This window comes from Arachis hypogaea, chromosome 8 (genome assembly GCF_003086295.3).
Source record: "Arachis hypogaea cultivar Tifrunner chromosome 8, arahy.Tifrunner.gnm2.J5K5, whole genome shotgun sequence".
NCBI classification, from domain to species: Eukaryota; Viridiplantae; Streptophyta; class Magnoliopsida; order Fabales; family Fabaceae; genus Arachis; species Arachis hypogaea.
In genome coordinates, this window is record NC_092043.1 from 26,241,084 (window position 1) to 26,254,333 (window position 13,250).

The 13,250-nt window shown below is 33.6% G+C and overlaps 1 protein-coding gene and 1 long non-coding RNA gene across 2 annotated transcripts; both read left to right on the forward strand.

The window, feature by feature from the left end:
• The first annotated feature begins 583 nt into the window (after positions 1-583).
• Positions 584-2,426, forward strand: LOC140174898 (uncharacterized). The gene is made up of 2 exons (XR_011865010.1): positions 584-908; positions 2,122-2,426. It is a non-coding gene; the product is annotated as an uncharacterized lncRNA (long non-coding RNA).
• Positions 2,427-10,355: 7,929 nt separating this feature from the next.
• Positions 10,356-12,320, forward strand: LOC112706617 (uncharacterized). Its single transcript, XM_025758010.2, has 3 exons — positions 10,356-10,583; positions 10,737-10,812; positions 11,546-12,320. Exon 3 carries the CDS (start codon positions 11,592-11,594, stop codon positions 12,000-12,002), a length of 411 nt encoding a protein of 136 aa, XP_025613795.1. The 5' UTR covers positions 10,356-10,583; positions 10,737-10,812; positions 11,546-11,591; the 3' UTR covers positions 12,003-12,320.
• The last annotated feature ends 930 nt before the right edge of the window (positions 12,321-13,250 follow it).

Below are 13,250 nucleotides of genomic sequence, written 5' to 3' on the forward strand. Positions count from 1 at the left end.
AGAAGGAAAGAAAACTTGGTGGAGAAGAAGAGAGGAGATGGAGGGCTGTCACTGCCCAGGTTGAGGTAGTGGCAACAACTCTCAAAGTAGTGTTTGAGTGTCTTTTGCTATTTGTGAAAGAAAAAGTACCTTCGAGTAAGTTCTTGTGGAACAAAAGTGTTTAGGAGATAATAAAAATCAATCTAAATTAGTTTAAAGTTGTCTTATTTCATATTTATTAATTATTTTAAACATAAATGTATAATATTAAATATAATAAATATATAATTTTAAATATTATATACATAAAATTATATTAAGTTAAATAAGATAATTTTAGATTATTTTTTCTTTAGCATTAATATTTTACAACGTTCTGAAAATCGGATTGGACTGGCCGGTTCAACTAGTTTAACCGCGAACCGGCGATGCAAATGGTCTGGTCCTCCTCTAAAAACCGCAGTAGGAATAACCGCTGGAAAACCGGTGAATCGGCTGAAAACCGGCCAGTTGTGCCGGATTGGTGACCGGCCAGTTATGCAAAACGATGCCGTTTTATTGTTTAAAAAAAATTAAAAAATGTAACCCAACCCGACCCGCTCGTGGAGCACCCCACCCTCCCTTCTTCCCCCGACCCCCATTCATTCATGATTCATCTCACTATCTCAGTCTCACAGTGAGTGAACCCTAGCCGCCCTCTGAAGTCTGAACCCTACCCGCCCAGTCGCCCTCCATCGTCGCCACGGTCTCAGGTCGTCAGCGCCACCGCCGTCGCCTGGTCCTCAGCCCCAGTAGTCCTCCACCGTCGCCTGGTTCCTTGCCCATTAGCCCTCCATCTCCATCGTCTTCATCTTCTCAACACCAGTAGCTCTCTCATCGTCTTCATCGTCGCGTGGTCCTCAACACTAGTAGCCCTCCATCGACCCCAGGTGAGTGACTCATCCTCTACTCATCTTCTTTGTTCTTCGCCTCTGCTCATCTTCTTTAGTATAAGAAACATGAAGAAACATGAAGTTGATACTCTGTGAACTTCCTCTGTGAACTTAGATTTCTGTTCTTTTTTCTGTGAACTTCGATTTCTGTTCAATTTATGTGAACTTCCTCTGTGAACTTCCTCTGCTCATCTTCTTCGTTCTTCGTTTCTCTGCTCAATTTCTGTTTGTTGGTTAGTATAAGAAATAAATAATCTGAAAATTAAATTAATTATGGTATTTTATTTTATTGTATTCCAATTGTAATTTCTGTTTGTTGGTTAGTAAGTTTTTTTATTGTATTCGAAATTCACCCTCTGATACAGAAACATGAAGACTATGAAGAGGGCTACTGGTGTTTTAGTGTTTTGCACTTTTGCTGTTTTGTAATTGTTGACTCGCTGAATGCTGTAGCAAATTGTTAGCTGGCTGAATGGTGTTTTGCACTTTTGCACTTTTACACTTACTTTGTTTTGCAATATTGTTGACTGGCTGAATGCTGTAGCAAATTGTTAATTTGTTACTTTATTTTGTTAATGTTGGAAACTTACTCGGTTTTGCAATATTGTTATTTGGCTGAATGCTATAGGCAGAATTGCTGTGGGCAGAATTGTTAATGTTCATTGTGTTGTGTTGTGATCTTGTGGTTGTTTTTAATTTCATATCTGTTTTGTTAATTTCATATCTCTTGATTCTTCTACTCAACAGGGTGGGAATGAAAGTGAAGATCATCCCACCGAAGCAAATTTGTAACAAGTTCTTGCGGATTTTGATGATTGATAAACTTGATGCTAGGATTTAATATTTAGATATGCTTTTATTACTATTTAACTTTTGAGTTTGTATTTTGATAAGATCATATGTATTTGGTTGATGATATTTTATGTGGTGTTTTAAATTTTGAAGATATTTTAAAATTTATATTAGATTATAATTATATTCTAGGACGTGTATTTATAATTTATTTATTATTCTATTCTAAAACGATTTTTTTGGTTGATTCGCCAATTAAACCGATTAAACCAATAAATCAATGAATCAATGATTAGAACAGTTTGATGATGGTCCGGTTTTCTGAACCTTGATATTTTGTGAAACATATACGCATTTGCTATTTCTATTCCTCTTGGATCGGAAAATTGATTGTTCTTATTTTATTTTTTTGTTGAAGTGAGTTGTATGTGGACCGAACCAGGCCCATGAGAAGCCCAGAAAATTTAAACGTAGGACCCATCCCTTTAACACCAACAGGTGGAAGATTCTTATTAGTTACTACACAACATGTCATGTGGTAAATGGTAATGGAAGCGAGTCCATAAGTCCATAACGGAAAAGAAAGAACTGGTCGCAATGATAAAGGGGGACAACTATGCTTCATTTTAGGTTTGGACTATAAAAGTCAAATGCTACATTTCTTTTATTTATTATCTTATAATAATATAATATAAAGGTTTAATGTTAAAATTATTAATTGAATTTTTTTATACAAAATTTATGAAAATCATATTATGAAGTACATAATAAGAGTAGTTGATCCAAACTTTGAACAAAAACAGTACTTTCATTTCATTTGATCGTCCCTTTCTTAAAAATAATGTTGTAGCCATCTCCTTTATTTGAATTTAGTCGCAAAAAATAAAAAATAGAAAATCCTCTGATCACAAAAAGGAGCTAGTACATACAATACATGTCATCGCAATTTATCATGTGGTGCATACAGGTCTTACATTAACCGGTGGAAAGCGCACGTGTTTTTTTACCCGATATTGGGGAATCTGTTTGAAAATTGAGATTGAAATGTGTAAAAAAGTGGTCATTAAGGTACATTGTTTATTTAAAAGTTAATAGTTAAAAATAGACTAATTTTTTTTATATAAAAAAATACTATCTCTCTTTTCATATTAAAAATAATTTTTATAAATAATAATTTAATTAATTTAATTAAATTATTTAATAATTTTTAAATATAAATTTTACATTAAAATAACTGACAACTATATGTAGATTTCTACCTTGAAACATATTGATGTTTCTATTTATATAGCTGTAACCCATAACACATGCAATTTAGCTTAGCGTGTATTGCTTTCTAGCTTCTATCCATATTTGGAATGAGACCACCGTCATTTTCACTTTTTTATTTATTTATTATAATTATAATAATATATAATATGAGGCCTCACTGTCATATCGAGTGAGTGAATATAAGAAAGAAAGAAACGTTATTGTTATTTTTTTTTAAAGATAATAGGTTATATTTTATTAATTATTAAAAAATAAAATACAAAAATTTTTTTTTCAAAGATAATAGGTTATATTTTGTTGATTAAAAATTTTAAATCAACTTGGATAGATTAAAATTTTCATGAAGCATGGTTAAAGAATTGAAGAAGCAAAGTTTGAATTGAAAACAATAATCATTAATTTACTAGAAGATGTTGGAAATTTGGAGAATAACCAAGAACATTCAAGAGAGTAGTATAACTACAACATTCTACAACAATGAAGAAGTTCAAAATCAAATTGAATTGGAATTGAAAGGAAGTTGCACTCATCACCTCCATACTAGAAGAATCATGAAGTGCATTGAAAGGTTCAAGATTGATGACTAAGCTTAATGAAGAATTTTCAAGATGTGCTAGAAATTACTTATTTGAATAGTCAAAGGAAGAAGCAAAGTTGGATAAGTATGTGTATTAAGAAGTTAGTAGAATCATGAACTTTTAGTATGAAACTTTGCCTATATAAAGGCATATATGCCTTATGTATTTTGTGTGTTCTATAATGAAATGTGTATGTTTTGAAATGTGAAAATTCTCTCCCTTGTTTTATGAGTGTTAGTGAGTTTGAGAGATGAAAAATATGATAGTGTCATTTATATGAGTGAGTGATCCTAGGGCCAATTAGTTGTGGGTATTATACTTACATTTGGTATCAGAGCTGGTTAATCCAGTGCCTGGTGTTTGAGAGTTTGTGAGGTGTGAGAGAGTTCTCACATAGTTGTTTATTCATAGAGTCAGTATGGCAAACACTTTCAATATTGTGTGGTCCGGTCCCAAGTTAGATGGGAAACTTGATTATAGTTATTGGGAGACTTTGATGTCCACCCATTTGAAGGCCCAGAACCTGTGGAATTTCATTGAACCAGGTTTGCAAGAAGGAGCAGATGCTGCCCAACAGAGGAGAGATCAATTGGCGCTATCTCAAATTCATCAAGGAGTAGATTATACGGTATTTGGCAAAATAGCAAATGCCAAAAGTGCAAAGGAAGCATGGAACACGTTGAAGCTGTCATACAAAGGCGTAGATAAAGCTCAAAAAGCAAAGCTACAGTCTTTGAGAAGAGAATATGAAAGGTACGAGATGTCGAGCTCAGAAACCGTTGAGCAATATTTTACTCGTGTTACAGATCTTGTCAATAAGATGAGAGTCTATGGAGAAGATATGCCCGATAGCAAAGTGGTGGAGAAAATTCTTCGCACCATGCCGATGAAGTATGACCATGTGGTGACTACGATACTAGAGTCCCACGATATGGATACTATGACGATTGCAGAGTTGCAAGGAACCATGGAAAGCCACATCAGTAGAATACTAGAGAAGTCTGAAAAATCAACCGAGAAAGCCCTGAAAAGTCGAGTGAATTTCAACAACGTTGCAGAATCAAGTCGTACACAAGAAGGACGAGGTCGTGTTTTTAATTTTCACAATAGAGGCAGAGGAAGTTTTAGAGGTAGAGGTCGTGGCAATTACAACCAAGGAAGTTACAACAATTTTACACCACATAATCAAGGAAGAGGTGGAACGAATTTCAGGCCTGTCAACCGAGGAAGAGGTCGAGGAAATTTTCATCAAGAAAGAACCAATTTCAACTGCTTTCATTGTGGAAAGTATGGACACAAAACAGCAGATTGCAGATTCAAAATGGTGAATAACAATCAAGCACACGTTACAGAAAATCAGCATCAAAATACTGATGATAATTCGGGTACTCAGACTTTATTTTTTACAAGTAATTCATGTGCTGAAGATGAAAATATATGGTACTTGGATAATGCTTGCAGTAATCATATGTCTGGTAGAAAGGAGTTATTTTCTTCATTAGATGATTCAGTTAAACTATTATTGAAGTTTGGTAATAGTACAAAGATCCCTATTGAAGGAAAAGGGCACATACCAATCAGATTGAAAGATGGTTCTCTGAATTATATTTCTGATGTTTTCTATGCTCCTGAACTTGATTACAATTTACTGAGTATGGGGCAATTATCTGAGAAAGGATATAAGATGATAACTTATCGTGGATATTGCACTGTATTTGACAACAATGGAAGGTTCATTGATAAAGCAAAGATGACTTCAAACAGAATGTTTCCGTTAAAAATTCAACATGTTAATCCCTCTTGCATGAGTTCTGTGATACTTGATGATAACTGGTTATGGCATATGCGGTTTGGCCACTTTCATTTTTCTGGCCTAAACTACCTGTCAAGAAAAGGACTTGTTTCTGGTCTACCACGGATTCATATTCCCAATTGTGTTTGTGAGATTTGTCAACTGGGAAAGAAGCACAGAGATCCATTCCCTACAGGAAAGTCTTGGAGAGCTAGAAGATTACTTGAAATTGTGCATTCAGATCTTTGTTCTGTAGAAGTTCCAAGTAATGGTGGTAGCAGGTACTTTATCACTTTTATTGATGATTTTAGTAGATATACATGGGTATACTTTCTGAAGCAGAAATCAGAAGCATGTGATGTCTTTAAGACATTCAAGGCGTTTGTCGAAAAACAAAGTGGCTGTAAAATCAAAATTCTCAGAACAGACAGAGGAACAGAATATCTTACATGTTCAGAATACTTTAAGCAACACGGAATTCAACACCAACTAACAACTAGATACACTCCTCAACAAAATGGAGTGGCTGAAAGAAAGAATAGAACCATCATGGATATGGTCAGATGCATGCTCAAGTCAAAACAAATGCCTAAAGAGTTTTGGGCAGAAGCAGTTGCAACAGCAGTTCATATTTTAAACAGGTGTCCAACAAAAAGTGTTCGTGATAAAACTCCAGAGAAAGCTTGGAGTGGAAAGCGGCCTTCTATTCATCATTTCAGAGTCTTTGGGTGTATTGCTTATGCCCATGTACCAGATCAATTAATGAAGAAGTTAGATGACAAAGGCGAGAAGTGTATCTTTATTGGCTATAGCACAGACTCAAAAGCATACAAGTTGTACAATCCAGAAACAAAGAAAGTAATCATCAGCAGAGACGTGACGTTCGATGAGAAAGACATGTGGAACTGGGACACAAAGACAGAAAAACATCCGATTGTAATTTCAAATACATGTGATGATGAAGAAGAAAGACAACCAGATGCAACCGAACAACCTGAATCATCTAGAAGACCTCAAAGAGAGCGAAGACTACCTGCTAGATTAGCAGATTATGAAGTTGGCAATGACAACAATCCGTCTGATGAAGAAATCATAAATTTTGCTCTATTTTCAGATTGTGAGCCGTTGAACTTTGAAGAAACCTTTAAAGACAACAATTGGAAGAAAGCAATGGATGAGGAGATTCATGCCATTGAAAAGAATGACACATGGGAGCTGACAGATTTACCAACAGATAAGAAGCCGATTGGAGTAAAGTGGGTTTACAAGACTAAGTACAAACCCAATGGTGAAGTTGATCGTTTCAAAGCAAGATTAGTTGCTAAGGGATACAAACAAAAGCCAGGTATCGATTATTTTGAAGTATTTGCTCATGTTGCTAGGTTAGACACTATTCGTATGATTATTTCACTCTCGGCTCAAAATAAGTGGAAGATACATCAAATGGATGTTAAGTCTGCATTTCTAAATGGCACTTTAGAAGAAGAAGTGTATGTCGAGCAACCTGCAGGATATGAAGTTCTTGGAAAAGAAGATAAAGTTTATAAATTGAAGAAAGCTTTGTACGGGTTAAAGCAAGCACCAAGAGCATGGTACAAGAAGATTGATTCTTATTTCATTGAGAATGGTTTTAGAAGATGTCCGTTTGAGCATACTCTTTATATCAAGTTCGTTGAACCTGGAGATATCTTGATCGTGTGTCTTTATGTTGATGATTTGATCTTTACTGGGAACAATTTGAAGGTAATTGCAGAATTCAGGGAGGCTATGATAAAGCACTTTGAAATGACAGATATGGGCTTGATGTCTTACTTTCTTGGCATTGAAGTGGTTCAAAGAGATGATGGAATTTTCATTTCTCAGAAGAAATATGCAAATGATATTTTGAAGAAATTTCAGATGGAGCATTCAAAGCCAGTTTCTACTCCAGTCGAAGAGAAGTTCAAGTTGCTGAGAGAAGATAAAGGAAGAACAGTGAATCCTACATATTACAAAAGCTTGATTGGAAGTCTAAGGTACTTAACTGCGACTAGACCAGATATTGTATTTGGAGTTGGTTTGCTTAGCAGATTTATGGAGGAGCCTTATACCAACCATTTGCAAGTGGCAAAGAGAATTCTTCGATATATCAAAGGTACTTTAAATGATGGAATTTATTATGAGAATACTAATGAAGTAAACCTTGTTGGCTACACTGATAGTGATTGGGCCGAAGATATAGAAACAAGAAAAAGTACTTCAGGTTTGTATTTCATCTTGGTTCTGGTGCAATTTCATAGTCGTCAAAGAAACAACCAGTAGTAGCACTATCTACAGCAGAAGCAGAATATATAGCAGCAGCAAGTTGTGCAACACAAGCAGTTTGGCTAAGAAAAATTCTTGAAGAATTGAACGAGAAACAAAGTACTCCAACAACAATATTTTGTGATAACAAGTCAGCTATTGCACTTTGCAAAAATCCAGTATTTCATGGAAGATCGAAGCACATTGATATTCGGGTTCACAAAATCAGAGAGTTGGTGAATGAAAAAGAAGTTGTGATCGAGTACTGTCCAACTGAAGAACAAGTTGCAGATATATTTACAAAGCCATTGAAGACTGAATTATTTTACAAATTGAAGAAGATGCTTGGAATGATTAATTCTGCAAGTTTGATTTAAGGGAGGCAATGTTGATTAAAAATTTTAAATCAACTTGCATAGATTAAAATTTTCATGAAGCATGGTTAAAGAATTGAAGAAGCAAAGTTTGAATTGAAAACAATAATCATTAATTTACTAGAAGATGTTAGAAATTTGGAGAATAACCAAGAACATTCAAGAGAGTAGTATAACTACAACATTCTACAACAATGAAGAAGTTCAAAATCAAATTGAATTGGAATTGAAAGGAAGTTGCACTCATCACCTCCATACTAGAAGAATCATGAAGTGCATTGAAAGGTTCAAGATTGATGACTAAGCTTAATGAAGAATTTTCAAGATGTGCTAGAAATTACTTATTTGAATAGTCAAAGGAAGAAGCAAAGTTGGATAAGTATGTGTATTAAGAAGTTAGTAGAATCATGAACTTTTAGTATGAAACTTTGCCTATATAAAGGCATATATGCCTTATGTATTTTGTGTGTTCTATAATGAAATGTGTATGTTTTGAAATGTGAAAATTCTCTTCCTTGTTTTATGAGTGTTAGTGAGTTTGAGAGATGAAAAATATGATAGTGTCATTTATATGAGTGAGTGATCCTAGGGCCAATTAGTTGTGGGTATTATACTTACATATTTCATTAATTATTAAAAAATGAAATACAAAGATGTCTAGAAGCAGGACAGCATAATAAAAGGTGGGGATTTCTCAAAAACACTACACTGTATTCATTCAACGGTGTATGGTCAAAAAACAAAGAAAAATCTTAAAGAAGAAATAATGATAAATCAAATTGAATGCACCTAAGAGCTTGTCTCATGGAGATGACGACCTAAACTGGGAGTTCTTTGGATTTCACGAAACAACTTGACAGAACTTGCTAGAATGGCAGACGGCATAGAAGTAGAACCTTCAAAAATCAACTGGTTGCGAGCTTTCCAGCAGTTCCAGCAAATGATGGCAAGCAATTGAGGATTACGGTCAGCATTCTTCAACGGGTTAAGTATCTCTGTTGATGCAGTCCATCATGTCCAAAAGTCATTAGAACTCTGAGGGGGAAGACAGTCACGAAGATAACTCTGAGACCATACGTCTTTAATTCTAGAGCAATCGATCAAACAATGAGTGACTGTTTCCGTTGCTTCATGACAACAAGGGCATATTGGCGATATAGATGGAATGCGGTGATGAATCTGAACAAGCACCGGAAGTCGACCATGAAGAACTTTCCAGATAAATTTATTGTTATACTTTTCTGCCCTTATAATGCGAACGCATTACATTATACTAAAAATCTACCTAAATCAAGTGATTTAGTTAATCGTAAGTATTTATAAGTTAAGGATAGAAATAAAATTTTTAGAGGCGGCGTGACAAAGCAGCAGAACTAGTAGTATGATAGAATGTCTCAAATTTGAATGACGTTAGATTTAGGGCACAGGGTACCGTTGTTAGGGGACAGTTGGGGACATCTTAGTTAAAGAGATGAGAGATCTATCTATTTGCTATATTTTTTTTATCTCCAAACTCAACAAATAAAAAATTAATTTGTTATAAATTTAAATTTTATTTAAAAATAATAAATTTGTTAGTAATTAATTTAAAAAGTTAATACTTAAAATTTATAAATATTTTGTATTAGCTTTTAAGACAATTTTCAATATATAAAGGACATAAATAATCAGTTAGATGCTACAACCTACATGTCGTCTTTTGGTTATTTAAATACTAAAATTGAAACAATACCATTTTATAAAATCAAGTGTAACATCCAATTATCTACATCAATTTAAAAATTAATTAGAGATAATTAAAATTTGAAAAATTAAATTAAAAATTACCTGCAAATTTATAAAATTGAATATTACATCTAATTTAAATTAGTCGAATAATTAACTTATTCATTTTTTTGAGAAAATATCAAAAATTTAAATTCTAACATCCCGTTTAGAAAAGTTTATAAGTTATTTTTTTAATTTTTAATTTATAAAAATGTATAATATTAATGTGGGATACAATTTTTAAAATCAAATTATAATTTTTTAAAAAGTTATTTTAGTGTTTATAGAAAAATAAATAAAAATTTTTCTTATAATAATAATTTATTATTATTTTTTTCTTAAAATAAGTACTTTTTAAATATTTATTATTTATTTATTTTTTAAATTAATTAGATTATTTATCCAAAATAAATCTAAATACACAGAAATATGTGTACACAACAGACAAGATGAGATTCAAACCTAACAGCAAATGAATGAATCCAAATTGGTTTATCTAGGCTGTTTTCAGTTTTCACCACTTCCTACTTAATTACCATATTGACCCCATGATAAAATAAATAAAATATTTTTACAAATTACATACAGGTCTGTGTAGAGAGTGAAGAGGCAATCGACAAATATCTCTCTTTCTCTTTCTCTCTCATTCACGCCTTCTTCTTCTTCTTCTTCAGTTTTGTTCTCTCTTGTATTCTATCCCTACTTTCTTTGCCTCTGTTTCATTTTCACGATTTCTTCATTCTTATTCTCATCACCAACACTCTTCCAACTCCTTTCAATCCATTCCTATCTCACTCTTTCACCATATAGCTCGGTATTCTATTTGCTGCTTCATTCATTATTCAGATCATTTCTTTTCCTTATTTAACTCTCTTTATTCAGCTTTTCGTTTTTCGCTGTTTGATTCTACTTGCTTTATGGATTGAGATATATAAATTAACTCTTTTTTTTATGTTGCTTGTTGTAGAGTTTTCTTCTGCTGCAGCAGATTCCATTCATTCAGTCTTATGCTGGAGATGTCAACCGAGTTATCCACATTTTTGGTCAGTATTTTCGTTGGTTTATGCATCTTATTTGTCTCGCTTTGTTGTTATTGGATTTAATACTTTGTATGGTTTATTGTGGATCTTCCAAATGATACTTTGTTTAGATTAGAAGCTTAGTTGTGCATTATTTCTCACTTGATTTGCTCTTTTTTCGTTGAATCGCCAAATCCTCTTACTGTGTTCTTATGTGCCCTAATCTGACTGTTATTTACTAAAACAGTATCGGATTCAATTTTTGGGAATATACCTTTCTGTACCTAGCTATCAGCTGCTGCATGTGAAACCAATCTGTGGTTGCAATATCTTTTGGGTTTTACTATTCTGTCACTGAAAAATCAGGGTTTCAAAGAACTTGTTTATTGTGAATGAATGGAATAATAAAATGGTGCAAGAACAATGAGAAGTCCTTTGTTCATCTATAGAAATGGTTGGGACTTGGGACGGAGTGATATTTCTTATGGCTTATTTTGCCTATGCACAAATTCAGTCATAGCTTTAATATCATTAACCTCTTAGATTTTCATTTCACTATGCTGCGCGGCTTATAGGATTGTGTCTTTTGTGTTCGTTTTTGTGAGTACATACATATCACATATGCTCGATTATAAATAGGTGTTGGTGGGAAGAATATGCTAGTGCACCCTGTTTAATTTGAAGTTAGAGTTTATAATCCTTTGATATCTCTAGTTCTCTACTGAAAGTCTTGTAACTTGGCTTGATTTGCTTGCAGAGATCCATGTTTGTATGATCATATCTTTGCTGAGAATTTTAAGATTATGGGTAGAGGTAGAGGAAAGGGTAAAAAGCTAAATGTTACTAATCATGAAGATGCTGGAAGTGGTGAGGATGAAAAGCTTCCCACACAAAAGAGAAGAGGAAGGCCACAAAAACCTCTTAAAGATGAATTTGATGATGAAGAAGTTGAAAAAGTAGAGGATGACAATGTCAATGTCAACAATGTAGTTAGTGGCAAAGAGATGAAAAGTTCCATTGTAGTGGAGAATGGAAGGAAAAGGAAACGAAACACACAAGTGAAAGAGAAATTAGACTCTATTGAGGAAGAAAATGGTGTTGGAAATCAATTGAACACGGATGGATTGGAAAAGTCCAATGGATTTCGGCACAATGGAAGCCGGCGTAAGAGCACTCCTCGTCGGGCTGCTGAAGCAGGTGTGCAGTGCAAGTAAGAACATGGTGCAATAGGTTTCCTACTCATGTGACCCGTCGAAATTGCGAAACAGGGAATGAGGCCCATTAATCTTTGAGCTCTTTACTTTTATTATCTTGTTTTATTTCTTTGACCTTAATTTTACTTCGTATTTGTTCTTTGGGGATGGTTGAAAGGGGTTCCATTGGTTGATTCCCTGCGATTAATTCCTTTTTCGAGCATTGATATGAGAGTTTGTTATGCTGGTTGTAGTTCTATATCATGATATCAATTTTTGTCCCTTACTCTATTTTCAGTTTGAGATAGAAAAAGAATTTATGATCTTCCATTGAAGTTATGACCATGCCTCTGATGTTCCCCCTATCTCTCCTTAGAGGCTATGCTTGCCAAGTTTCTAAAATAAAGGAAATTTTGTCTTTGCGTCTCATGAGAAATTTCTTGACACCGAGTTATAGAGAATTTATTAGATTATGTGTCAACAATATCAGCTTTCTTATTATTGAGTTGTTATCTTTTGAGTCTGTACCTGTTAGTCTTTGTGTATGAATTTCTTCAAATTAAATAATAGCCTTCTATATCCTGTCTCTGGACTCTGGAGCTTTATATAGTCTCTTGGTCTATAAAAGAGTAAATTCAGATGAATTCATGAATCAGATTATAAGAATATAAAGTGACTCTTTCAGGAATGAAACAAGAGAACAACAATGGTGCTTTGCTGAGATGTTTGGCAAACTACTATGCCTAACAGATATCTTGTTTCCATAAATTGTGTTTTCATGTGTTGGAATTTGGAAGTCCAAATCAATAAATATTAAATAATAATGAAAATGCGTGCATAAGAATTCTAACTCACAAGATTTGTATATTTGACTGAGATACAATTTGGGTTACTTTTGCTTTGACTTTCCTTCATATCCATATGCTAAATGCCCGTTCATTCTCTCGGAAGAAAGCAAACTGGGCATAGAAGTTCGCAAATGATAAGAATAATTATTTTTTTGGACAGAGTATGAATTGAATAATCATAAATATTGTGTAAATTTTAAACAAATTAGTGTAGGGTTTTGTGTTTTTCTTTTCTTTTAACTATTTGGCCATCCATAATAATGACAGCATTATTTTAGTTTTTGGTCTTGGTCCATGATGACAGTTGTTTTTTTTTCATGATAACGACACAGAGCTAATACACTATTTTAAGGCTAATTGGGTCCATTCCAAAAAAAAAGGAAAATTGGGTTAGAGAGATTTTGGCTTAGTCGGTGCCTAG